General features: G+C 38.1%; 1 protein-coding gene across 2 annotated transcripts in view; it reads left to right on the top strand.

The window, feature by feature from the left end:
• The first annotated feature begins 5,200 nt into the window (after positions 1-5,200).
• Positions 5,201-27,421, top strand: part of GSL04 (glucan synthase-like 4) — a 48,937-nt gene continuing 26,716 nt past the window's right edge. The window contains exons 1-29 of one of the 2 annotated variants that reach the window (XM_008785713.6): positions 5,201-5,744; positions 6,890-6,990; positions 8,044-8,108; positions 8,265-8,346; positions 8,468-8,569; positions 8,818-8,937; positions 9,112-9,204; positions 9,292-9,383; positions 9,537-9,663; positions 13,377-13,514; positions 13,597-13,673; positions 13,774-13,864; positions 16,311-16,436; positions 16,533-16,650; positions 17,143-17,471; positions 19,907-19,959; positions 20,028-20,088; positions 23,356-23,437; positions 23,521-23,570; positions 24,261-24,347; positions 24,460-24,594; positions 24,690-24,784; positions 24,862-24,946; positions 25,028-25,188; positions 25,329-25,452; positions 25,556-25,650; positions 25,732-25,921; positions 25,991-26,142; positions 27,303-27,409. In XM_008785713.6, coding sequence (XP_008783935.1) covers positions 5,537-5,744; positions 6,890-6,990; positions 8,044-8,108; positions 8,265-8,346; positions 8,468-8,569; positions 8,818-8,937; positions 9,112-9,204; positions 9,292-9,383; positions 9,537-9,663; positions 13,377-13,514; positions 13,597-13,673; positions 13,774-13,864; positions 16,311-16,436; positions 16,533-16,650; positions 17,143-17,471; positions 19,907-19,959; positions 20,028-20,088; positions 23,356-23,437; positions 23,521-23,570; positions 24,261-24,347; positions 24,460-24,594; positions 24,690-24,784; positions 24,862-24,946; positions 25,028-25,188; positions 25,329-25,452; positions 25,556-25,650; positions 25,732-25,921; positions 25,991-26,142; positions 27,303-27,409 — 3,346 coding nt within the window. In that variant the 5' untranslated portion in view covers positions 5,201-5,536. Of the gene's footprint in view, positions 5,745-6,889; positions 6,991-8,043; positions 8,109-8,264; positions 8,347-8,467; positions 8,570-8,817; positions 8,938-9,111; positions 9,205-9,272; positions 9,384-9,536; positions 9,664-13,376; positions 13,515-13,596; positions 13,674-13,773; positions 13,865-16,310; positions 16,437-16,532; positions 16,651-17,142; positions 17,472-19,906; positions 19,960-20,027; positions 20,089-23,355; positions 23,438-23,520; positions 23,571-24,260; positions 24,348-24,459; positions 24,595-24,689; positions 24,785-24,861; positions 24,947-25,027; positions 25,189-25,328; positions 25,453-25,555; positions 25,651-25,731; positions 25,922-25,990; positions 26,143-27,302; positions 27,410-27,421 lie in introns of those variants that run through there. The other variant, XM_039129178.3, reaches the window with a different exon arrangement.

The raw sequence follows: 27,421 nt of genomic DNA, 5'->3' as shown, positions 1-27,421 counted from the left end.
ATCTTGATGCTCAAGGTCTCCCCTTGTCAGCCACCTACTACGGCCGTACTCCTCCGAGGTCCAACTGAGGATCATACCCTGCCACTGCTTCAGCATTTATTGCGCATGGCCGCTGTAACCCTCCGGTTCACTCTACAATTAATGTGGATCTCCGGCTTACTCCACCATTAATGCGGATCTCCGGCTTACTCGACAATTAATGCGGATCTCCGGCTTACTCCACAATTAATGCGCATGGCTCTTGACATCTACGGATCCTCGGCTCTCCACGGCAAGTTAGCCCAGCAGAGTCTAGTCAACCATGATAAGTCCCCGATCTCGGCCATACCTCCGACACCGATGCAATAATTCGCCTGGCAGCGCCCCAATTTAGGTCGTACGACGACCTCACCGCCGACATCGATGTAATAATTCGCCTGACCGTGCGCCGACCTGGACAACATGCCGAGTCGTACTACGGCCTCGCCTCGTTACATCACAGGTACACCGACCCCCGCCTATAAAAGGGAACCTTGGCTTCTCAGGCGGGGGGGGGGGGAAATTACACGCTCTACAAACACTTTATCTCCTCTTCAACACTATTTGCCCCCTCCCTGACTTGAGCGTCGGAGGGCCGGCGCCGGAAGACCCGGCCACCGGCTTGTTTGCAGGCACACCTGACGGAGGACGCCGCTCGCCGACGGATCGCCGCCCCGCCGTGAGGACCCCCAGCTCCCTCTCTCCGGCCATCCCAAGCGGAGGACGCCGCCCGCCGACTGGTCGCCGCCCCGCCGTGGTGACCCGCTGCTCCCTCTCACTCGACCGAAGATTGCCCCCGGGTCCAATTTCCAGCAACACTATGCATCCCCGTCCAAATTTCACTGACTTAGCATGGACTTAGAAGTTTTTTCTCGTTTCTGGCACATATCAATCTATTGGAAGTCAGGTGGGGTTCAGTGGAGCTAACCAATTTGGAGATGAATATGTTAATATGGAATAGATACATTCCATTATGGTGATCGACTGCCTGGTTAAATCATCTCGGGCACTACTGATGAAAAAAGGGTTAGGACTGATGTTTCTTAGTCCATTTGATTATTGGATCTGCATCAATAAGGCCTATGTGAAGCACAGGTTTCGATGTGATGTTCATGCGCACTGCACGCGATATGCATTATGCATATCAAAGGGTCCATGCTGCATTAGACCTTCAGATGGGCTGATGACTATATTATCTAACCTACTTCTAAACGGGTAATGGATCAGTTTATGCACATCCTTTGAGATGGCTCCATATGGGTATGTATTTAATTCCCATAAACTATATACTGGATAGATTTTGAATACTTATATAAGGTCAAGGAGCCTAAATAATATCTTCCAGCTAGTCTTTTTTGGTGAGGTCAATGCTAGCGACGAGGGGGATAGCTAGCCGGAAGTTATTATTTTGGTTTCTTGATTCTATATAAGATTTACCCAACCAATAATTGATGTGGAACTAAATATATGCATGCACGGGTCATCGCATATTCCCTCATTTGAGCTCTGACGTCCTCGTCAGGTTAAAAGTCCAAATCCATTCAAATCTAATCATAAACGCCATAATCGATCGGATCCACTTTGATACTATGTGTAACAATCTAGTTTCTCATCCAAAAAGGCTATCCAAAAGTTGTTATTTGAGTTTCTTGATCCTATATAAATATTCAAAACCTATCTAAAGAATAATCGCGGTGAGGTCAAGGGGGAGGAGTTGGGTGCGGATGGCTTGGTCTTGATGGCGGCGGCGGGGCAGGAGGAGGTGTAATTGGGAGTAGGTTTCTCAACATGAGAGTAGCTGATCATGTGAAACCCCATCAAAACTAAAAATGTACTAAAAGGAAAGAATATTTTACACTATATTGGGTGGAGCCCCTCTCCTCAGGATTGAGACGTGTCAGGCGAAACTTGTGGAGGGTTTCGTTCGCTTGGAAGAAGGGGTTGGATTGCTTGGTGGAAAGCTTCGTTCACTCAGAAGAGGAGGGTAGCATGCTTGGCCGAATTCACTTCCTTTTCTTTTTTCCGAGTTCAGAATGTCCAAATGGCAGAAATAAATTGACCCATTGTACCGTTGAGCCAGTACATTGGACATTGCATGGGATATAATTTTAAAAGGGAACCCAGCATACCCCCCTTAAATAATATGCGGGGTTCAGAGATAATTTAGAGGGAACCCATGCTGCAAGAAAGGGCTTCCTATTCTGAATACGTGCAGAAAAGCTAACAGGTTTAGTAGATTTCAAATTCACCGTCAAACTGAAATAGTTGGAAGCCAAGCAAAGCGTGGTCGAGCGTGGCGTGGGACCGTCTCCCGACGAGAGCAGCGCTGAGTAGGCGAGGATGTGAGATCCCTGCGGAGTGCGGGACATGCAGTATGGAGGAGTCGGTCGACCACGTGCTTTTCTAGTGTACGTGGGCGAGGTCGGCATGGCAGTGGGCAGGGTTCCCGCAGGAGGTTTGGCATGGGAGGCCTCAGTTTTTACAGACGATGCAGCAGTGGTTGGTCCGCCCTCGGACATGTCAGGAGGCTATTCGAGCGACTTGCACAGCACATCAGATCTGGCTGGTAAGGAACGCTCGTACCCTCGGTGAGCGCAGGGTGTCACCGAGGTTCGTGGTGGAGCTAGCGCGCGTACAGGCATTGAAGATCAGATCCTCTTCAGATGGACCTCTGATAGCTCGGGACACCTGGGGTTCTCTTTCTGTTTCGGCAGCTTCTCAGATGGTGTTCTTCACCTGGGAACCCCCACCCCCGAGTTTCCTCAAGGTCAATTTCGATGGATCGGTTTTGGATGGAGGCGCGCGAGGTGGTGCGGGCTTTGTGATACGGGACCCGCACTCCAGAGTCGTGGCAGTAGGGGGCCGTCAGCTGTTTGGCACGTCGGTCCCCGGGGCAGAGTTACGAGCTGCCTGGGCCGGTCTTCGATATGCGAGGCAGGCTTTGCAGGCTGGCTCGATTGTTTTGGAGGGCGACTCAACCACAGTCATCAGCTGGATTCAAAAGGGGCTGAGGGGTGAGGGCTCAGACCACCCCTTGGTTCGGGACATAGGGATGATGTGTGGGGTTGGGGTGGCCATTTAGGCCAAGCATGTATTTCGAGAAGCCAATGGAGCAGCCGACTGGGTGGCTGTCTTTGCGGCTCATCATTCAGGATACACCCTGTGGGTGGGGGAGGGGGAGCTGCCTCTGGCTCTTCGTGAGTTAGTATTTTTTGACTTTATTGGGTGTATTCGTACACGTTTTGTATGAAAACCCGTTTTTAGCAAATAAAAAAAAAAAAAAAAAGCGTGGCCGAGCCCTTGGATAACGAAGACTTGGTCCCTAAGGAAGCAGTAGTAGTGCCGTAGTGGGCTTCTCCCGTGAAAAGGTCCTACGAAAAGACGAAGAGACATGGGACCAGAGGGTCTAACGTTGCAGCCCCATGCATATGAAAGGAAACGGAGCTCGCCTCCCGCTTGGACCGACAGACCCTTTATAGCTGCATCATGTGCCGCCTGCCAGCCTCCTCCACAAGATGTCCAAGGAAATAAGAATCCATTTTTCCCCCTTTTTTTCACTCGATCTTCAAAAAAATGTTGATGTAATCCTCGTGGCCACGTTATGCAATAAGGTGGGTCAAGTAAAGCCAAAACTTGGAAGTGTTCCAAGCACCAGTGTTACTTTTCAAAAGATAAAGCGAAAAGGCGGTACGTACGCTTGTCGACGCAACTGTGAAACCAAGGCATTCAAATCAACCAATACCGAAGGAAGATCCATGTACCTGGACTGCTTCACTACTTGGGTGACAGCTCCGGCGATACCACATTATTGCGACTGGAATGCAAGGTCATGCAGGACATTTGCGACTTGCTGCTTTGAGGGGTCAACTTTTAGGTCGCGCTTTATTATTGATCGTGCAAAAGATCCCATATTTTGCATGATCAACTTTAGCCAATCAACGCACTGTAGCTACCTAACGGTGATAAAGCTATTGTGAGAGAGAGAGAGAGAGAGAGGGCAGGAGTAACTTTGATTGCCTGGTTAAACCCCTCAACCTTCTATGTTAATTCCTAAAATGTTCCCTAGGTGGCTAAAACCTTAGGGCTCGTTTGGTTCGCAGAAAAAGGAGGAGGAAAAATGTGGTCGACGGAAAAGTAATAAGACGTCTCTTGTTTGGTTGGAGTTTTCAAAGGAAAGAGACGGAAAAGTTGTATTCCTATGGGAATATGATTCCTACATTTCATGAAAAAATCTTTCTCATGAGAAACATGTGAAAGTTACTTTCCCATGAGGCGAGAATTACTCCATTTTTATTTTTTTTCCAAAAAGGCTCTTCAGCATTAAATAATCATTAAAGAGGTATTAAAGACCTAATTTTTATTAAGGACATAATAGAAATTTTACATAACTTTCCCAGAAAAGTGGATGGTCAACCAAACATAAGTACTTTGTAAATTTGTCACTTTCCCATGGTCAACCAAACATGCCAAAAGTACTTTTCTAGGCATCCTCTTCCCAGAAATCATATTCCCAGGAGGAAAAATGCTTTCCGCGAACTAAACGAGCCCTTAGTCTCTTTCTTACTTTGGCTAGGGTTGGTCTGCCATCCCCTCTCTCTCAATCCTGGCTGTTCTCTTTACCTCATTGGAGCTAGTTTGCTTGTCGTGAGCTACACCTTGAGGCTCGACTTAGGTTTCCAACTATTTACTTGTTATGTTCTCTATATCAGCCACTTGTAGCGGTGGTCGATGACTTAATTTCTGATTCAAAAGATCCCGAGGTTCTCCAATCTTTATGATTTTCAATTAATAATATTAGAACTATGTTGATTATTGAGTTTGGATTTTGTATTTAATTAATTGACCACTCGTATTTCAGAGTTTGGATTTTACTTTTGTATTGAAGGCCCAGATTTAGGTTTTGGGGCAGGGTGAACGGATGGTTATGGACAACTACAGAATCCGGAACATGGATTGGGTGCCCAAATTTACACTACTGCAACGATTTATTGCAAGCCGGCCTGACTCCGGTCAGATGGGTCTAGTCCGTTTATGATCCGTGAGCAGGGACCGGTTACCATTGGCTGGATTGGATACCGCAATCTGGGGTAATGATTGCCGGATCATAAAGAACCCGGCCCCCCTATCACCGACTTCCGCAAGTGCGACCGTTAATAAAGAATAAAGATCTCCGATCAAGGTTGTTCAAAAAGCCGTCCCCCCTTCCCTCCCCTCCCTTCTCCTTCCACACCGACTTCCCCACTCCCCTCAGAGGGAGAGAACCCCACCACTCTTCCCTTCCGTCCTCCCCCTTCTTCCTTCCTTCTTCCTTCCATCTAGCAATAAAAAGAAAGAAAAGGCGAGGAGCAAGAAAAGCAAAAGCAAAAAGAACTCGCCAATCACCCAAAAAAAAGAAACCCCTTTCTCCCGGAAAAGAAGAAGATAGCGAGAGATATAGCCCCCGAGAAGGCATGGGGATCGGAGGCAGAAGTACCCACGACTCTTCGCCGCTTAATGCCAGAGTTAAGATCGTTCGAGAATGTCGGAGATCGTCCCCGAAGGCCCTTCCCACCGGCCGATCCGGCCCTCCTCCACGCCGCCCTTGTGGCAGCCGTCGAGGGACCCCGACTGCGTACCGGAGCCCTTCGACAGCGAGAAGCTGCCTCCCACTCTACTGCTCGATATCCGGCCCTTCCTTCGCGTTGCCAACCAGATTGAAAGGGAGTCTCCTCGCGTTGCCTATCTCTGTAAGAAATTTGGGGTTTTTTTTCATGAATCCTCTTCGATTCTTTCTTGTTTCTTGCTCTTGTACTGTAACGCTCGTCTCTGTTTCTTGATAGTTGTTTTGATTTGCTTGCCTGTATTTGTTTCTCGATTCTTGTTTTGAGGCTTCTTTTTGCCTCAATCTTGGTTTCCTTGTGCCGTTCAGAGTTTCTATCTAGCTGTATCTGCTTCTTGATTCTTGTTTTGAATTTCTTGGTGTTTTGGCCCGTTTAATCTGCTGTCTGATGTGGAAACATGAATTTCTTTCTCTTTCTTGGGCTGTTTTATATCACCAGTTGCCTCTTATGTGTTTCTTGATTCTTATTTGATCTTTTGGTGGTCTCAATCTCCATTTCTTTCTGTTCTGCTATTGCTCTGTTTTTCCCGACCTGTTTTTGTTTCTTGAAGTCTTGATACGAGTTTCTTTTTATTCTTGGTCTTCTTAACTGCTGCTGATTTCTTTCTCTTTTTTTTTGTGTCTGTTTGCATTGCCTTTATCTGTTTCTCGATTTATATTTTTTGGAGGTAAATGTTTCTTGATTCTTGTTTTGAGCTTCTCGGTCTTCTTGCTCTCACTCTCAATTTATTTCTGCTTTCTTTTGCTGGACTGTGTTTCTCTCTTCCTGTATCTGTTACTTGGCTCTTATTTGCAGTTTCTTCGTAGTTCTAGGCATCTTAGCTGATGAATACTTGGAAATTTCGGTTTCTTGGGTGCTCTAACAGTATTCAAACATCATGATCAGGGGAAGAAAAATAAAATTCACGAACAGATGTGCGTTATAGGACTGATGATGATTGTGGCAAAAATCATGAAATTTTTTTTAAATCGTCCAATTTTGCTAGGATTAAGATTGTGCTGTACATCTTGAAGGAGTCGGATCATATTGGAGTGTGAATCACAACATTTTTTATACTTTTAAACAGTGAAGGCACAGATAAACATATTCATAAGAAATTGATAGCTAATCATTATTAAAATGAGGAGTCATCAAATGGAAAATAACCAAAATATTATGTAATTTATTATGGTATTACCTAACCAGAGGTTTATTTTCTCTTTTCTTTTCCTTAAAATTTGTGAAGTTTTGTTCCCTTTTTATATTCATAATAACATAATCTTCATGAACAGGTCGTTTCCATGCTTTTGAAAAGGCACACTTGATGGATCCTCATTCAAATGGACGAGGTGTTCGGCAATTAAAAACTTCTCTTCTTCAGCGTCTTGAAAAGGTTCTTGTATTGTTATGATGTTTTTTTGGAAGATGCTAAATACATTCGATGTGTCTAATCTTACTTCCCTTTAGGATTGAAACACTTGTATTGTTGTAAACTGGCCTGTAGCTTAGGTATTGCAAACTATTGCAACCCTCCTCTACACAGGAGTACATTTTTGGTCTAATTGGTGGTGCTGTCTCCCTGGTATTTGACATGGTTAATCTATGAGGTGGTGTTCCATTGTTGTTCTTAAACAAGGGAAAAAGGTACCTCTATAATTGTTGCCAGCGAAAGTATCACGCTCACAAACATGTAGAGCATGAAAGTCCATCTGGTTTTGTTAAACTGAAAGCCAAATTGCAGCATCATATTTAGTAAAATTTCTCAGGAATTACTTCGCATAATGGTACAGGGAGAGAGAGAGTTATGCCTCCGTAATACTAGAAGTAGCTTATCAGAATGAAAATCAAACAACTCGCTAATGTCACAAATAGGACTAAACCATTATAATCAGAATGAAGTAGCTTATCCAATTTTGCATCCAGCTTAGACTAAACCTGTTAGAGGAATATTTTGAGCCTGTGGATAGATGTATATATATAACGACATGACACCATCTCTATGTTGACCACATTATAGGAGTATACAGTTTGGAAATGCAAGCCCTCCTAGTTAGATGTCTCGAGGACTGGTCCTTCTGCAACCATGTAACTCTTGTATTGAAAAAACTAGTTAGATCACCATGACCTTGCCACATCGCCACATGTTTCAAGTGCAGGATGTTTTAACTTAATAAGATGAAAGATTCTAAGTAAAACAGAAATATCCAATCCAATTTAAACATGCCTTTTGCTTGCTTCAGTTAAGGAATAACGTGTTAGTTAAGGAATTCTTCTGCCTTTTGCTTGCTTCTCCTGATATATGTTTTACCAAATATCTCTGCCCAAGCCTTCATGGACATCTGGGAATACAATAGTGTTTTTTTTAAATATTGTGTATCCTTTTCTTTTTTGATGTTTTTCATAAACCTGAATCATGTTTTTTATGCCTCATTGTCTTATATTATAGGACGAGAAAGCCACTATGCAGAAGGGAAAACATGATGCTCGAGAGCTGAAATCATTCCTGCACAGGTATGAAGTATGAACTACATGCATATGCCATAATGATCAGAGAGTAGTATTACTTATTCTCTACCTAATGCATAGTAGTTCTATTCTATTAGGATCCTAGCTTTTTTCATTTCCTTAACTTTTTTTTCTCAGTTTTTTTAATTGATTTGTTTACAGAATGAAAAAGATGAATCAACATGAAATTGCATCTGTTCTATCTGAAGTTTTGAAGGCTGTTCTATCTGGAGCTCGTCCTGAGGTCATCTATAACTTTTTTATTCGTTTGTAGACTAAAATAAACATTCTTGGAGCTGCATTACAGACCAATAAGTACCTGAAAATTTTTCTTCTTATTAATGAAGGTTCCATTATTTTTCCAGGCTGGTGAAGAAACTGAAGAAAAGTCAAGTTTATATAGTCCATATAATATTCTTCCACTTGATTCTAGAGGTGGTCAGCAAGCAATTATGCTTCTTCCAGAGGTTGAATATACCACACTGTCTAAACTCTTCAAATCAGTATTTTCTTTCTTTGGTTTTTCTATCACAAACTTATTCTAATAAAAGTTGGATTAGTTTTGCATTCTTCAAAATTACTTATTGCCTTGATTGTTAAGTAGAATTACTATCTATCCACAATCTTCCGTCCAAAGCACTTCCCTATGACACTGATATTTTCACTTTACGACATCTTTGGTTAACATAATTATTTGTAAAATAATGATCCACAGATCAAAGCTGCAGTTTCTGCTGTCCGTAACATACGAGGTCTTCCCTTAGCAAGTAATCATCAGGAAACAGGTGCCTATGCAGATATACTAGAATGGCTTCAGTGCTGGTTTGGGTTTCAGGTAGACAATTAAAAGTTATGTCTTCAGTCTATACGACCCCTACACGTTACAATTTTAATGCTAGCAGCTATGGTGGGCATGTAGGACACGGTTGTTGCTTAGGTCTTCATTATCTATACTGTCCTTAAATGTTGATAGTGTAATGGAGTTGATGAAGTTATTTTTTCTTTTTAGAAAGGAAATGTGGCTAATCAGCGGGAGCATCTAATTTTGTTGCTTGCTAACATACATGCTAGATTGAATCCAAAGCCTGCATCCATGATGAAGGTATCACCTATTGGATTTTTATCTGCCAAGCTCAAATATTATTTCTTGTGGAATCTGAAAATAACTAGAAAACACTTCCTGTTTCAGCTTGATGATAGAGTTGTGAATAAACTTATGCTGCAAATATTTAAAAATTACTTGAACTGGTGCAAATTTTTGGGCAGAGAAAGCAACATTAGGTAAAATTTTGAACCGCCTACCTCGCACTTGTCCATTAGCTTGAGATGATGAGGATCATTAATATATAGCTAATTCTATTAGTTTTAACTCATTCAAGTTATTATTTCGATCACTTTACTTTCTCTAGCTTATTGCATTTGTTTGCCTTGCAGGTTACCATCTGTGAAGCAGGAAGTACAACAGTATAAAATATTGTATATTGCTCTTTATCTTCTTATTTGGGGGGAGGCTTCAAACTTGCGGCTAATGCCAGAGTGTCTATGTTACATATTTCATCATGTAATATGCATTCTATCTCCTTATTTGCATGATACAACTCTTTTAAGCCGGACATGATCATCTCTTTTGATATTATTATTCCTGTTTTGTGATGAAAAATGTGAAACTATTAGGTTTGGAATCTATTGAGATAAGTTTCACATAATTTTAATTTATCTAGGAAAAATGTGAAACTTCAAATTCTGCCCTATATCCTTTAATGTCATCATCTATTACCAATATATGCTGCTTTTTCCTCCATTCATCAAGCAGAATTCAGCCATAGGAAACATATTCTAGTAAACTTCAAAATGATTGAAAACTGCAGAATCTAAGGGAGAAGGGATAATATAATAGAAATAATTGAACTTAATCATTTACATTAAACCATGAATTTTTGTTGCCCCCATTAAGTTTAGACATATTAAAAATCATACCATTAAATGGAAAATACCCTGTATAAGGCAATTGTTGGCTTAACCTTTTTTCTAATAATCTCCCTTGCGATCTACTGAAAAAAAAACTACATACCCAATTATGTGCCAGACAACCTAGGGTCTTAGGAGGGGCAAACTGGAGACAACCTAACTTTTGACATTTATTTTATACAAAGTGTCTGCCCCAGGACTTGAACCTATGCCATTGCATTTTTCAGCCCAAGCTTTTATCATTGCACCAAGCCATGGCCCCTTAAATCTCCCTTGCAATTCAAGGGGTCTAATTCCTTCACAAACTGGGTGGTCCCTTTGGAGCAAAGAGGTACCGAAGAAGGAAGCATTGTGGATCTTGATCGAAATTGTGATAATAATATCTGGCTATTCATAGCAGGCAAAGTAACGATGGTGAACTTGTTGTGAAAAACTTGCTAATTTATAAGTAATGATAGTTGAGAAGAACATTTCTTCAACTTTGACATCATACACGTCAATATTGGTGTTTTTTTTTGCTTTTTTGCAGTGCCATTTTCTTGATGGTTCTAATATTGTCTTGACCATAGGTTCAGTCTCATGAATAATTGTTATTGGAAGAATTTTAAAATGCATGCGGCTTTAAGTAGGAGAATATCGAACATGACTGTGGTTCCATGATGGAATAGTGTTTAAATATGTTATCTGGACAAAGGGATTATACTCTTAATATTCCATTTGGCTTTAAGTTAAAATTCGGCTATACAATGCAAAGAAGCAAAAAGACCAGGACTCAATCCTCAGTTGCATATCATTGATGATCTTATATCACCAAGACTATATGGAGGTTATGAATCAAGCTTGAGTATCATTGACCGGCCAAATTTATTTATTTAATCTTATTGATGTCTAACTGTAGAAAATCCATGCATCAACATGGCTTTGCTGTCATCTGATTTTGCACCTGTGCAATATCTGATATATTTAAAATATACGTAGGAGCTCTTGTAATCTAAACTTACCACAAGTAACAATCCTGATAATTACAAATATTTCAACAACTGTACTGTTAATGCCATGATTTCTAGAATTGTCACAGGCTACACAAGTAATAATGCTATATATTAACATAGCTGTAATCATCCATCCTCATTTCAACTATTTGGGGTTGGTTTTGTGGAGCCTCCACTGCTAATAATTTTTATTAAAACTACCTTTTGTGTTATTGCAAGTTTGCCAAATCCTTTCTTATAACTTTCATCCACATGCTACCTTAGGTCCTCACCTTATGTTTTCCTTCAACCTTGGTTCAAGTACCTCTTCTTTATAGAGCCTTGTTAAATGCTGCTGTACATATCCATACCAGTTCAATTGGTTCATTGTCGCTCTGTCCATATTTTCTATAGCTTTTATTAGTCTGATATATTCATTTTCAATATCTCCCTTCTAGTTTAACCATATATCTACTCTCAACATTCTCATTTTCCTACATTCATTGTGTTCTCATGGATCTTTTGGTCGCTGAAGCCATATAAAACTATTGTTTTTTCCCCCTCTTTATAGACCTTTTTCATGGTTTCCAATAAACGTTGATGGTTGATCACATGACAAAATGACACCATAGAAGTACCTCTCCACTTAACAACCCATCTCTATTTATACTATATGTTTTCATCTATTTCTCTGTTCTTTTGTACAAGAGATCTTGAATAATGAAATTGAACACCGTGTGATATCTTCTGTCCATCAATCTTGATTGGAGCATCATACTCATTTTCTTTTTCTCTCAACTTGTATTACATATACTTCGTTTTCATTTTGCTGATATTCGTATTGTTTTCAAGGGCTTTCCTCATTAATCCAATCTAGCATCTAACCTTGTTTCATCTCATATATTAACATTATATTGTTGATCAACGGTAGTAGTATATTGTAACAGCTACAATTGAAGTCTTGAAGTTTACAGAGGTCTTATAGGGGAAATTCTGCTGGCTGGCCCTCTGGCAAAAAACTCTATGTAACATAATTTCTTTCAATTAGATGGGCTGCTGAATGAAAAAAAATATTTTGCGATTATTATGTGTATGTCAACAACTTAAAGACATCCACCATGGTGCCACTGAATTTGTAGCAAGTATGATGCATGATCTCTGATTTCTCCATGTTTCCTCTGATAAAATTAATAAAGATTGATGATTAGAGGTCTGCTGACTATGAGACAAAAGTGTGCATCATAGGACTTGATGTGAGCTTGACTATCTGGAATTTGAATACTATCTGATGTGATGTGGTATGGCCAATTAATAGCATCTCGCTTTATCATTTTTTATTACAATTCCTTGTTAACGTGAGATGCTCATCTATTGGAAAATATTCACTTTAATATGTTTGGCATCTCTCTTGGGTCTGAACCATGCAACAGTTTATTGCTGCATGCCTTCATAATCACATTCTGCATGTCATTTGCTATTCTTAGGGAAATCCCAGGTTCATGCTATTTTTGTGCGTTATATGTTAAGCTTCTACTCAATCATCAAATTTACAGTTGTTTTGACAGATGGTGCATCATTATTCTTTATCATGAATGGAAAGAAGCAATACATTGTATCTTGTCATAGACCAATGTGGATTGTGCAACTATGCTTTGAGTTTATGGATGTGGACTATGCAGCTATGCTTTGAGTTTATGTGTATATAATAACTTCTTGCATTGTTATGGAAATCTTTAAGCCCTTACCTTTTCGGGTCAGTCCAGGAGCTGAGATATATGTTATCAAATCCATTTTCTTGATACTTTCTCGTTTCTAAATGTTATGCAAAATGTATTTTACTATGTAATCATGGTGCCTGCCAGGAGGTGCCAGTGCTTCCATTTGAATGCCTTCTTTTTAAACAAACGAGACTAGTCTGTTACCCTTGTTTGTGTCAAATGTTTTGGTTTCTTGTGTTTGTATACCTAATTGTAATCATTTTGTTTTGTGATAGGAAGCTACGGTAGAAATTATTTTGGTCACAAAATGAAATGGATAATAAAAATCAAGTAAATAGATAGGGTAGGATACATAATAGGTCAAGAAATTGTATTAAGTTGATTTTCCATCTTGATTGCGTGCTGGCTGTTAATGCAAATTAATGCTGCTGAAATTACATGGTACTGAATGTAAATACCAAAATTAGTGTCACTTGAAAAATAAGCTGGTCTTTTTTCTCTTTAATATATTTTTGGTACTGAATACTTGGACAATTAACTGTTTTTTTTCCATTTTTGTGTTTCTTAGTCCTTTTCACTCTTTATTTTCCTTTGATGTGATTAAACTCTTGCATCAGATGGCATATGAGGTATATGGAGTGTTATCTGGTGCTGTTAGCGTGAACACTGGAGAAAAGGTTGTACCTGCATATGGAGGAGAATGTGAATCTTTTCTTAAGAATGTTGTTACTCCAATATACAGGGTCATATATGAGGTTCTGTATCACTTCTGAATCTCTATTAGTGTTGCATATTTGTAAATCCTCAAATATTCTTATTTTGGTTTTGCTAATGAAGGAAGCTCAAAAGAACCAAAATGGGATTGCTGACCATTCTGCATGGAGAAATTATGATGATCTTAATGAGTATTTCTGGTTGGCAGTGTCTATCTATTATTTTAGCTCTCACGTACCTCTAATAATGTGAAGTTATATTACTTGACTGCATCATTTGAATATTCTACAACCTGTGCAGGTCGGTTGATTGTTTCAAGCTTGGTTGGCCTATGCGTCCTGACAATGACTTCTTTTGTACATTGTTTTCTACTAAAAGTGAAAAACCTAAGGTCTCTTGCAATCATATTCCCTTATTTATATCTTTTTTTTTAAAAAAAACTTTATTTTTCCATATGGATTGCTATTGTCGGCTGGTAACTTCATTAGTATATAACTATATATGGGTATAAATTTAAAGATTTGTTCTTCATCTCACCTATTTAGATGTATCGCTTGTTTTTATGTGCTAGGTTAAGGGATCCAATTGCTTTATACCATAACATTTAAAGAAATATGACAAAGCATTCAATTAGTTTTTGAAAGACCAACATTTTGGATTTTCAAGTTGTTGCTACATACGTAACATTGTGTTTCTTCATTTCTTTTCTAATTTTCATATTTTTTGGTCTCAAATAGGCTCTTCGTGCTTTCTTTATTAAGTTGATTTAGTTCAGTTTTTGAATAGATGACTTGGTGCAATATGCGTGCTCATGTCATTTTTGTCAGGTGATCTCCTAAGGGTGCACTATTCATGCTTATTGTGGGTAGCTTTGATTTACTGGAGATAATTTATCATATGTAGTCTATTAAGGAGCAGATGCAAAACCACTTTTTAGCACGAAGACCTTGACTTTCTTTTGCTACTTTCTAGGCTTGCTGTTGCTTAGAGTAATAAATCAGTGTTCTTAATATTGGTTACTTTGGCAGTCATTTCCATGCCTACATGACTGACACCACGAGAAGATGTGCTAAGCAATTCAACTGAGAGCTTTTTTGGTAGGTGGGTAATAGTTAGGTACATCTTGACCTTACTAGCTAACATCAGTTCACTATGGGTTTCATTTAACTTACCATCTCGAGGCTTGATGTTTTCTTGCTCAACACCATCCATGTTCCTGAGCCAAAAATAGCAATACTCTTTTTTGTCCTTTTATTCACTCCATGTCTGATTCATAGTGCTGTTTATTGGGTTGATGATGTCATTAGTTGGTGGTCCATCACCTGCTAACTTTATCTTACTTGTTGATTTTTCTAGTCTATTGTAAGGCTAAAAAGTCGGACATAATTCTACACTGCCGTGGGCAAGAATTAGCAGGAATTGAAAGAATGAAGATGATGATGTCTCAGCCTGAATTGGTACTCTTATGATCAAGCCTAGCCCAAGAATGTGTTTTGGTGAAACAGTTGACTGTTTCTTGTTTCTAAGTTTCATGCTGACATAATTAAACAAACTATAATACCATTGTTGGCACTTTTTCTTTCATTCAGCTTTAGCAAACCTCTCAAGGCTGACCTGGGGTTTCAGTAGGCATGCTCTGCATACGATCGTGAAACAGTATATTTCTAGAGATTCAGTTTTTCTTACTAAAAAACATCACGATTGTTCGCCAACTTCACTCGACATCATTCTTGAGTTGCTCTCCTTGACCTGCATCTTCGCTCTATTGTTTCCAATTTTAAGATGAAGCTTCCCATTAAGTAGTTATTCTGGGCATACTTTTCAGTCCTTTTGAATGTGAGAGGGGAACAACTCGGTATTCTTGTATACAAGATTTATATGCTTTGTTTATATTCTTCAATTTGTATTCATATGTCACATTGTTTTCATCGCTGCAATCACTGACTAGTGGATTAGTGCATTTCATGGTCTTTCCTACATGTTCTCCTTCTAACAGATTTGTTTTACTCTTCTTTAATTGACTTTTACTAATAACTAAGTATTTGAAACAATAGTACTTTTAGTTAAAGCATGATGTTGTAAACAAGGAAGGGAAAGAAAGGAAATGTAAAACACAGCAAAGAAAACAAACACGAGGCAGAAGAATTCCCAGCATAACAGGGAATCACTCCCTAGGTCCTCACACCTGTTTCTCATTCCTAATATGCAGAGTAAGAGAAAAGGAAATTGAAACTTTCACCCAGAAAATAAAAAATAAAGTATGTACATTATTAGTAAAACAAAATCTCTTTATTAGTGGTGTTGGGAGGAACATTTATGTAGAACCAGTAAAGCCAACCTTTTAAATAAAACTGTTAATTAGTTTTTTCAAGCAGTAATGATCTATGCAAATGAGTCCATAAAAAAATAGGTCCGACTAAAGTCATGACTGCAAGCGCATAACAAAAATAATAATCCTGACTCTAACGTGATTCCAATGCTTCAAATCAGCTTCCAATCATAAGATAAAGTTGCAATAATTCTTCTGGAGGCTTGGATGCATTCTTACATTCCTCGTTTACACCTGAAATCCATCGTAATCCCTGTTAGATCATAGGATAACTATAATTAAAATGTTACCTAAATATATTTGTTTATTTTACTGATCATGGTGTCTCCTTTAATTATTTAGTGAGCATAGAGTCTTGATTAAGAAAATAACTGTTAAACTTCATCTTCTTTATAGCAAAATCATAATCATGACATTTCCGATTTTCTTTACTAATTGCTTTTGTATTTCTAATCTTTTTTTTTCTTTTTCTTTTTTCTTTTTTTTGACATGGTGGCATGGCACGCAGGCTGCTACAAATACATGTTGTCAGCAGAAGTGGTTGGGGAAGACAAATTTTGTAGAAATTCGATCATTTTGGCACATTTTTAGAAGCTTTGATAGGATGTGGACATTTTTTGTACTTGCACTCCAGGTTTAAACCAACTGCTACCAATGCGTAGAACTTGTGCATTCACCCTTTTTCCTTAGGTGATCATTATTGATATTTAACATTTGCTATATTTTCTAGGTAATGATAATCATGGCATGGCATGACCTGGAAACACCTCTTCAGTTGCTTGATCCAATGATCTTTGAGGATATTTTGAGCATTTTTGTAACTAACGCAGTTCTGAGGCTCATACAAGGTCTGATTCAATATATTTTGCTTATTTAGTTTTCAATTTAAACAATCAACTATATTTAATTTTTTTATGTTAGTCTTTATATATTTCTGAGCAATATGAGTCTGCTAATAGGTTATCTTTTGAATCTAAATATAAAATGTGCCATGCTAGCTGAAGTTTTTCTTCTTTTAGTTGTCATATCTAAATGGTTGCATTAACATTATACATTTGACTAGGTATAACAAAACTGCGGCCAAACATCGTTACCCAGGAATAAAATTACTTTGGAGGGATATTGAGGAGTAGGGATACCCATTGCACCTTTTCCTAGCACATTACAAAACACAACCTATATAGATTATTTTAGTGCCTTAATCTTTAATGAATCTTTCATTTTTACTACATATTGTGTTTTTGATGTGACAACTGCTCTTTCTAGTTTTTTTCTTAATGAATCTTTGTTAGAATTGTTTTTATAATGAAAATATCTTTATGGAATTTGCTTCATTGCAGTGACTCTAGACATTGCTTTTGCATGGAAAGCAAGGAACACAATGAACTTTAATCAGAAACTAAGATTCCTGGTCAAGTTTTTTATTGCTGCTGCATGGGCTGTTACCCTTCCAGTTTCTTATGCCACTTCACGTGGAGATTCTCTCTGCCACACCAAACATTCTGAAAACAATCTTGACATTTTTTGTTTGTCATCATATATGATTGTCGTTGCAGTATACTTGATGACCAATGTAATTGGGATGGCATTATTTTTTGTTCCTATGGTTAGCAGCTACATTGAAACCTCAAATTGGTGGGTGTGCAACGTTCTGTCATGGTGGGCTCAAGTAAGTTTTTTTTTATCTGATTCCTGAATATATGCATAATCTTCAAGTTCAAGTACTACATTGTACGATCACAAATTAATTTCTGCATAACATATAAGAACTGGAACTAGAACAATTGATGGATTAAGATTTAAATTAGTGTGGCAGTAACAGTTTAAACTCATCAAAATAAAGCAGTCTTTTTGGCACCAACCACTATCTCCTAATCCAATCTTTAAGTCGAAAAGTTTGAATATAATTGTTTTATGTATATGTCATTATTAACAAAAATGGACTGCTAAGATCCTTGACCATTATATTTGCAATTTTATAAGATACAAGGACCACTGTTGCTACACTGATATTTGCAACATCACATACACACAGATATTCATGAACGTAAAAATTATCTTGGTATGTATTGTAACCTTTTTGAAGAAAATAATATGCTTCTACATATTATTAAGGCGAGCTGTGGCAGCTCTAGAAAATGACAATGTACAACAGATTATAGATGGTATGCAACATCACAAAGTACTGTCTTGAAACTCAAATGTTTTGATATCTTAAAAGAGATCAACATAGTAAGGACATTGTTTTAGGTGTTCCTGTTTTGGTGTTTTAGTACTTAGGCCTGTACAAAGGCCCCAGAGGGGCCCAACATATTTTGCCCAATATAGCATTACCCAGCCTTATGCTTCATTGGCCCTATGTCGACCTAAAACAAACTAAATTTCCTTGCCCATTGAATAGCCTCTAGAAGAGTGATCAGAGCCGTACCGACCGTACCAACGTACCGGTGGGCGCCGGTATCGGTACGGACCGGTACCACTGGTTCGGCTTGGTTTACACATCCAAAAGCCCCAAAAAAATTTAAAACAGGTACGGTGGGCCGGTTCGGGCCAATACCGATTTTTAACACCGAACCGGACCGGTCAGAGCCGATACCGGTTCGATACTGGCTGAATCGGCCGGTACGGGCCAATTCAGTATTCCTTGAATCAGACTAATGTTCTCTAATACCAGTGGACCCTGAAGTAAGGACCACCTTCATATATTAAATTTGGCATCAATACTCAACGAACTGTCAACCCAAATCAATCTGCGATATGAAATACAATAGCCAGATTCGTTAACAAGAGCTCAAATTTTGGCAAAGTTGGTATTTGAGTGAACTACCACGTACCACCAAACCATGTCTTGACAAGCCTTAAAAATTTTGTTCCCACTGTTACGTGGATATTTAGGGCCTCTCACCAACTTCTATGCCTAATTGAATAAATAGCGGTTTCATCATGAGTCGGGAACACTTTAAGAAATGAACTTATTGTGTGTGTCATACCCCATAATTTATCCCCAAATCTAGCACATATTGATATTCTTTATAAGATTCCCTAAATTATTTAGTTTAACTCTATCAGATTGCTTCATAGTTCTACCTTAATGAAAGTGAATTTATAATCATCAGAGATCAGACAGGCGTAACTTTTTTTTTAAAAAAAATCATTCTCCACTGATATTAAAGAAAACTTCAATCTGTCCTTAAAGACAAGCATTTTGTACTATAGAGTGGCCAAGAAACAAAGCTATGTACCGACAATTAACTGATTAAAGAAAAAAGAAACAAACGAGAGCAACAAAACATTAGGTCTCTTGACTGAAACAAGAAAGTGCCTTGAAACACTTTATATGCAGTCTAGCATTCTGCAGTCTTTGTCATCTGCCATTCATTTGCATGTGTTCAAGATTAGTTCCTGCAAAGCAAAGGAACTTTTGAAAACTGTAGCTTTACTTGAAATACTTACAGATTATTTCCATCTTCTGCTTATGGTGTCTTGTTCAACTCCCAGCAGTTGAAATTTCAGTGTATGGTATACAGAAACATAAGAAATTATAATTGGCTCAATTGAGGAGCTCAAATAATTTATCTATAAATAATTTTGTGACTCATCTCTGTCTGTTCCTTAGCAAGCGGAAAACATTGGCATAATAATTTGATAAGAATTTATAAATCTGGATTAGGAATGCAATTTGTGTGGGTTGTTGATGGGATAATATGTAGAGTGAAATAATAAGTTGTGTTGTGGGTAACCTTAGAGCGTGCTGCATGGAACAATCTGAATAACACAAGATAGGCTCCTCTAATTACCTGAGGAATTGGAATGCAAAGATTTATTGGTTTTCTGATGAGTTGTTTTTTATTTTCCACTATTATACTGCTCATTTTCAGATTATAACTTTTAGCCGATGTCTATCAACTGTTCTATATCCAAGGTCTTTACTTTATTTAATATCATCCTTTCTCAGATATGACTGTGCTCTGATCTGTGATTGAGCATGTTATATCATATCTTTGTTGATTTCTCATAATGTCCAATTATGTTGTATGTTTAGATATAAAAGTTTTAGAATGTATTATTCTATTGATGGGTTCCAATAAGAGTTCTTTTGTGCAGCCTCGACTGTACATTGGACAAGGGATGCTAGAACGTCAAGTATCACTTCTAAAGTAATTTTTTGAATTGTATTTTGAAAATCATTTTATCAATAAAATGTATTGACACTCCCTTTTCTCAGGTATACAATATTCTGGGTAATTTTATTGTCAAGCAAATTTTCATTCAGCTACAACTTTGAGGTAATCAATGATGATTTCTAAAATATTCATTTTTCTTAAATGTGCATTACTTGTCTATTTCCTAGTATATGAAATCTGCAAAAGGTACAGGTTTAACTAACAAGGAATTTGGGAACATAAAGCACTAGAGACTTTTGATGCTTGCTTAACATAGATGCAATGACCAAGTAATGACCTAAAAGCATTGTATGTAAAAGAAGACATGAATGCGGAGCATTATAACTGGGTTTTTGCAATAGAGATTGATGGTTGAGAAATGTTGATTTCTTCAAACTGCCATGCAAAAACAACTAAAAGAACTAAGTTGTTTGCCAATCTCCCATGAGCATTATAGTCAGATCTTTGCAAGAACTCCTCTCTCAAGATGAACAAAAGTCACTACTAGTGTTTCATGTGGCTGACAATTATTAATTGCTGGTGCTGAAGGTGATTAAGTGACAATTTCCACTAAAGATTCAAGAACAATGTATGTGTTAGTGGAGCTGTAGGGATGGGAAATACATGAGCCACTTTGCAAGATTCTTTTCTGAGGTCTCCTGGGAAAGTTGGGAAAGATCTTATTCCATGTTACTCTGAGAACCAGTGTTTGTAGGAAAACATAGAAGTTGGGTGGGGATGGTGGTGGGTTGTTATTGTTCATCCCAGTGGTAAGCATTCCACATTAGAAGGATAAACAAGAATTCTACACTCAATATATCCGGTTCCAGCGGTAAGTGGTAAGTGGTAACCAGTGGTAAGTGTTTTAGAAAAACATAGAAGTTGGGAGGGGGTGGTGATGGGCTGTTGTTGTTTGTCCCAGCAGTATGAGTTCCACGTTAGAAGGATAAAAAAAGGATTCTACACTCAATATATAGTGCAATTTGTTTATGCATTGACACCAACATAGATTGTTTTCACTTAAGACCTAAAATTGCATGCCACAGACCTTTAATATCATGGACCCACTTTGGTTCCAGAGGCATATGTCATTAGATTCAGATACACTGGTTCCTGCATTTTAAGGGATATTTGCTTTCTTTTATTTATCTTTTTTTATTGTATGTTGACTTGCATGTAAATATTTCGGCTACTTAGTTTGTTTAGAGGACTCAAGAAGTCCAATATTACTAAAACTATCTCTACTTGGCTTCCTTGAAATGGTTAATAAAACACATACACAAAATTGCTTACATCCATATTGCAAGGGCATTCTAGGATTGATCCATGGGTGGGGGTGGCGGTGGGGGTTGGTTGGGGGGGGGGGGGGGGGGTGCAAAAACAAAAAAAACATAAATAATAAAAAAATCTTGCTAACAATAAAAAAATTATGTATGTTATGGTTTTTATATCTTTTTACTTTTTTATCAACAATGAAAACCAAGTCCATGTCCATACAAGATTTTAACTTACATTACTTGCACTTCTATTCCTTAATAAACATATCCTTTTATTTTACTATAAATAAGTATACATCTAATTTTTCTTTGAACTATACTTATTGTCTGCTTTAATAGTCGAAAAATTGAAAGACATTAAGTTGTTAAAATGACTGGCTTGTTGTGATTGAAAGAGACCGGAGAAGCCTGTATGAGCTCACGAATCATACTTGTGGGTGCAGTAGGGACAGGAAGTTGGTTCTATGGGTGAGGAAATCTGATCAAATCAAACAGAATGGTGCAAGACAATCGTAATATGATTATACATTGGATAAAAAGAAATTCCACTGCAAACACATTTGCCTCCATGCAAGTTAACCAATAATGATGAAGAGCAACCTGTCGTGGTGCATTGGCGTTGGGCTTCCATAGGAGAACTTTTGCTGTGACTTGTTGATTATTGAGGGGTAATTTTGAACCTATCCTCCTATCGAGTCATTATTGGATTAGAATGGATAGGGTTCTGATTTGGGAAGCTTGCAGACCACACTTCCGTATTTGATTAGAATTTTAATTTTTGATAGGATTTTTTTGGTAAACCATTTTTGATAGGATTTGATATAAATATGTTTTAAGGCTTTAGGTTTGCTATACCGGTGTTTACTGCTTACCATTGCCGAATCAAGACTCAGCACAGGAGGCGTACTAAGTCTTGGTACACCGAACTAACCCTATATTGAGCATACCAACACTATATCAGCATGGTACCAATATAGGATTTGGCTTCGAGATTGTGAACCTTACACAGCTTCCTCACTTGATAAGAGACGAAAATTGTCTTATTGATACAAGACACAATCATGCATTCAAGATTTAACTACAAGATAATCACAGCATGATTTTTGGTCATGAAAGGAGGGCATGCGTAATTTTTTGGAGGGGCTGGAAAATCAGCCTTATACTTGTATGGAGATTTTCAGAATTTTTTTTCCTTTTTTTTTTTTTTGGGGGGGGGGGGGGGGGGCGCTTGCATCCCCTTGGATGCATCACTGCCTTACTGTTCCAGTGTTTGGGGAATTGTGAGAGCATATGACTGCCATTCACATGCTTTTAAAACTAAGCAGCTCAGAATTTTCTGTTAAATCAATTGTTAAGAATGTATGTCTTGTGAGTTTACTTCATGTTAATTTAGTTGATGTCTTTCTGCCTTACTGTTTGAATAACTCCTATCCTTAAAAACTGCTATCTGGTATTTGTTACAGATTGGCACCATAATCTTCATGGTCTAGTATTTGATGAAGATTGCAAAAGTCTAATGGATCTTAGCTTACTAGTACTTTAGTACTAAGTGCTACAAATAGGTTCTAAAACTTAATGTGTATTTGAATATTGTGTGCATGATGACCAACAATTTTGAGTCTTTGACTAATGATATCATCCCCACATCCCCCTACCCCAAAAAATGGAAAAAAAAAAAGAAAAAAAAAACGGTTCTGTGATCAGATTACCTAATAGATACCAAGTGAAGTTAGAGGCACCAGTACTAGTCACCCACTAAGATGCATGACATTCAGGGCTTATGATTATAAGCAAAAAGATTTATTTTGTTTAAATCCATATCTTGTCATGAATGTATTATTTTGAAGTATATTATGCTTTGGTAGACATACTCTTTTCCAATAAATATCTGTTTCTAATCCTTCATATCTGTCTAATGTCAACATACTTCGGGTATCTCCTCTTCTTCATTGATAATTGGAAAAGCTAAAAGTCTTAATGTTTTCATATATTTTTCCCATTTGGTAGGCGCAAACATATTTAAACTTGTGTTGTCTTTATGTAGATAAGAATTGACCTGCTAATGTGCTTAATTCCCATATTTATTGATTCTTTGGACTTATGATACATGCAGATAAAGCCACTTGTAGAACCCACAAAACAAATAATGAAAGTTAGTGTAAACGAATATGATTGGCATGAGCTATTTCCAGAAGGTGAGCTTGATATTTCAAATGTTAGAGTAATTGATAAAATATAAATCTTGTTTACAATAACCATCTACCTTTTTTTGCCTCAGTTAGAAGCAATGCTGGTGCAATTCTTGCTATATGGTCCCCAATTATTCTTGTAAGGATGCTTTAATACATACTTAAAATCAACATTAGCGGAATTGGTACTGGGCACCGTACTGGTTCTCCAATGGGATGAGTCGGTATGGGCCCGCATCCCGCCATGCTAGGCTCGTACCGACAGTAGAAGAGGCGGGGAAGAGGGAGAACGAGAGAGGAACAGAGAGAGAGCAGGGGAGGGAGGGAGGGAGGCCGGTGGAGGGGTGGAAAGGGGGAGCTGTGGTGGTTATGAAACAGGGGTTGGCCACTTTTTTAATTTTGCGATTAAGTGAAGTCAGCAAATCGCTTGCCGACTTCACTTAAAAATTGAAAAATTAAAAAAGTGGCCGACCCTTGTTTCGTTCGAAACAGGAGAACTGTCGTGGCTTCCCCTTTTCGCCCCGGCACCGGCCTCCACCACCCTCCGTCGAACTCCTTCCCTCTCCCTCTCTCCCCCGCACACTCTCTTTTCCTCTCTTTCTTCCTCCTCTGCCTCCGGCAACAGTTTTTGTTTCGGTTGCCGGAACCGTACTAGTGGGCCGCCGGTATGGCTTGGAATGGCTGGAACCATCCGATTCGGGACGGTTCCACCGATCCTGCTTAAAATTCTTGTTTTGGACACTGAATTTCTACATTTTCACAATTTCTCTATGGTCATATTTCTTGAAAAGCCTTGTAATTGAGTGCGCAATTTTCATGTTTACTACAGGTCTATTTCATGGACACACAAATATGGTATTCTATATTTTGCACAATATTTGGTGGAATTTATGGCATTGTTCATCATCTGGGCGAGGTGTGATGCCATCTTATCTGCAAATTTGCATGCTTAAATCAGATGCATATACTTTGCTTATAATTGGGATGTCCAAGTTTAATTTTGGGAATCGATTACCTTTCTTATCCAGATTCGTACGATGGGAATGGTGAGAAGTAGATTTGACTGCTTGCCCTCTGCATTTAATGTTTTTCTTGTACCTCACTCATCACAAAATGCAAACAAGAGGACTTTCAGAAGCTTCTTGCAAAACAACATTTTTAAGGTGAGCGTTGTTACTTATTTTTTATTCATTGTAAAAGAATTTGATCACTCCTTTCCCATGTTAATAACCTCTTTTTTTTTCTTTGCTTGCATCAGGATTCAAAAACTGAAAGAAATGATTTCGCTAAATTTGCTTTAGTTTGGAATCAAATCATCTTCAGTTTCCGTTTGGAGGACTTAATAAGCAACAGGTAGTTGCTAATTTTGCTTTTTAATGCAATATCTTCTGGGACTAGAAAGTTTAACAATTTAATTTCCATGCCAACAGAGAGATGGATTTGATGATCATGCCACTGTCATCAGGCTTGACTTCTGGCCTTGTGCGGTGGCCCTTGTTTCTCTTAGCTAGTAAGGTTGTTCTTTATTCTTGGAAAAATTATCAGATCTATGTGATATCATTTGGCTTTATGACTCACGTGTCCTTTTAATGCCAGTTTTCAACAGCAGTGAACATGACTAGAGATTTTGTTGGAAAATATGAGCACCTCCACCGAAAATTAAAAAAAGATAATTATATGTTCTGTGCAGTTAAGGAGTGTTATGACTCCGTAAAAAGTATCTTCAAGTTTCTTGTTGTTGGTGAACTTGAAAAAAGGTAGATGTCTTCTTTCCTTCTATACACTATTTTGTTTATAGTTGTTTCTACCTTTTCTTCTACTTTCAAAACATCAATTCTGTCGCTTGCTTTCTGTTTATCTTGAATATCATTGTAACATTATATAAGTGGTGTTCCAGGATTGTGGATACGATCTTCAATGAAATTGAAAGAAGTATCAGAAATTCAAGCCTCCTTGTGGATTTTAAGATGCATGAACTGCAAACTCTCCATGATAAATTTGTCCAACTAATTAAATTACTGGTAGTTACAATGTTATAGCTGTTCAAATTTTTATTTTTAATTTACATCTTTTTCTGTACTCATCAGTGATTTCCCTTGTTTTATTTCTCATATCTTCAACCAGTTTGAGAATGATAAAGATCATCGGGATAAAGTAGTCATATTACTTCAAGATATTGTTGAAATCTTGATCAGTGATATGATGGTAGATGGTTGCAGGTGAGATACGGAAACAAGTGCTCTTTTCTGCTCTAATTTAATGTTTGATAATAATAATAAAGCAGACTATATTTCATACAGGATATCGGATATGATTAATTGTTCTCAAATCATGAAGTGGAATGATGATGGCCCCGAACTGAAGCAACTACCTGATGCAAACAACTATCTGGTGCATTTAAGAGACCATGAATCAGAGTTGTTTGCATCAAATGCCCCAAACTCTTCCCTATGTTTCCCGCTTCCAGATGATGGCCCATTGAAGGAGCAGGTTGATATTGACGTATTATTATTTATAAAATGTTTATTTTGCCTTAATCCATTGCCTACTTCATGGCAGGTTAAACGACTATTTTTGCTGCTTTCTGTCAAAGAAACAGCTGCGGATATTCCTACTAACTTAGAGGCTCGACGACGCATCTCATTTTTTGCGACTTCTCTTTTTATGGATATGCCTATTGCTCCCAAAGTTCGCAATATGTTGTCATTTAGGTAATCAGATTTTTCAGATACAATGATCAGTTCTTTGATGTTATTATCCTTAAGCAACTAAAATTGCTAACTGTACTACACATTTCAAAGAGGAACTTTTAATTCTGGACATTACTAGCACTATTTAAATTACAAGTACCGTATCCTTTGCAAACTTTTATGGTTTAAGAAATAAAGATCTCCCATTTGTGGCTTTGTGTTTAAAGCATTGTTGAATCCTAGAATCATGAAGGATGGAAGCAAAGAGTTTAAACTAACTATATTTCACTTTTAGCTATATGCCTTTGAACCAAGGTACGCCATACCGGTATCGGTAGGCATACCGGTCACCTACCGGACCGGTTTGAACCGGTATCGAACCGGCAGTGCGCTCGCGGAAAAAATTTCATGAAACCATTTTTCACGCTAGAACCAGACCGGTCAGGGACCATACCGATTCGGTACGGGCTGAATCAGCCGGTACAGGCCGGTTCAGCATACCATGCTTTGAACACACAATTAACAAGCCTTCCTTGGATATAGACACCAGGGTATATATCTTTGCTTTGGGAGTCTGTTCTATTGTTCTCTTTTCCTATTAGTTTTATACTTTTATATGATTAAGTATCGAGATATACAACTAAATTGTTCTAATAAAAAAATGTTTGCCCCTAATAGTGTGAACAATCATCAAGTTTTCCTGTCCATGCACCGAATACATTAAAAGCTTTCTCAAATGCTACATTTTATTTGTTATATTGAATATAGGCATTACTTGAAAAGGGAAAAGAGAGTGGATTAGCAAAACTAGAATTCTGGAACTTGTGATACAAGAATATAGTTTCATGTTCCTTTTTTGAGAAAAAAATTGGACAAAGCCCAATCCTTAATTTGATAAAAGGGCATCCTAGTGCATGAGGCTTCCACCATTGCAGGATTTGGAGAGGGTCAGATATGCCCAATCATAACGAGAGGCAGTTTCCATGTTTCGAACTCGTGACACCTAAGTCACAATGGAGTAACCTTACCGTTGCACCAAGTCCACCCTCCCAATCCCTAATTTGATGATGCTTTATATTCAAAGGATATGTGCGGCATTTTAAGTTCTACTTACTAGAGAGAGAAGCTTCTTGGATGACATTTCTTGATCTAACTAACCTTTTTTTCTTTTTTGAAATTAGTGTGATGACTCCATACTTCATTGAAGAAGTTAATTTTTCAGAGGAGGAGCTTCATTCAAGTGAAGATAGGGCATCCATCTTATCTTATATGCAAAAGATATATCCAGGTAATTTTCAAG

The sequence above is a fragment of the Phoenix dactylifera genome, chromosome 5 (genome assembly GCF_051530095.1).
Source record: "Phoenix dactylifera cultivar Ajwa chromosome 5, Ajwa_hap1_PhDact_Kaust_v1.1, whole genome shotgun sequence".
Classification (NCBI taxonomy): Eukaryota; Viridiplantae; Streptophyta; class Magnoliopsida; order Arecales; family Arecaceae; genus Phoenix; species Phoenix dactylifera.
Note: the sequence above shows the minus strand (reverse complement) of the source record. Positions and strands in the feature narration are given on the sequence as shown.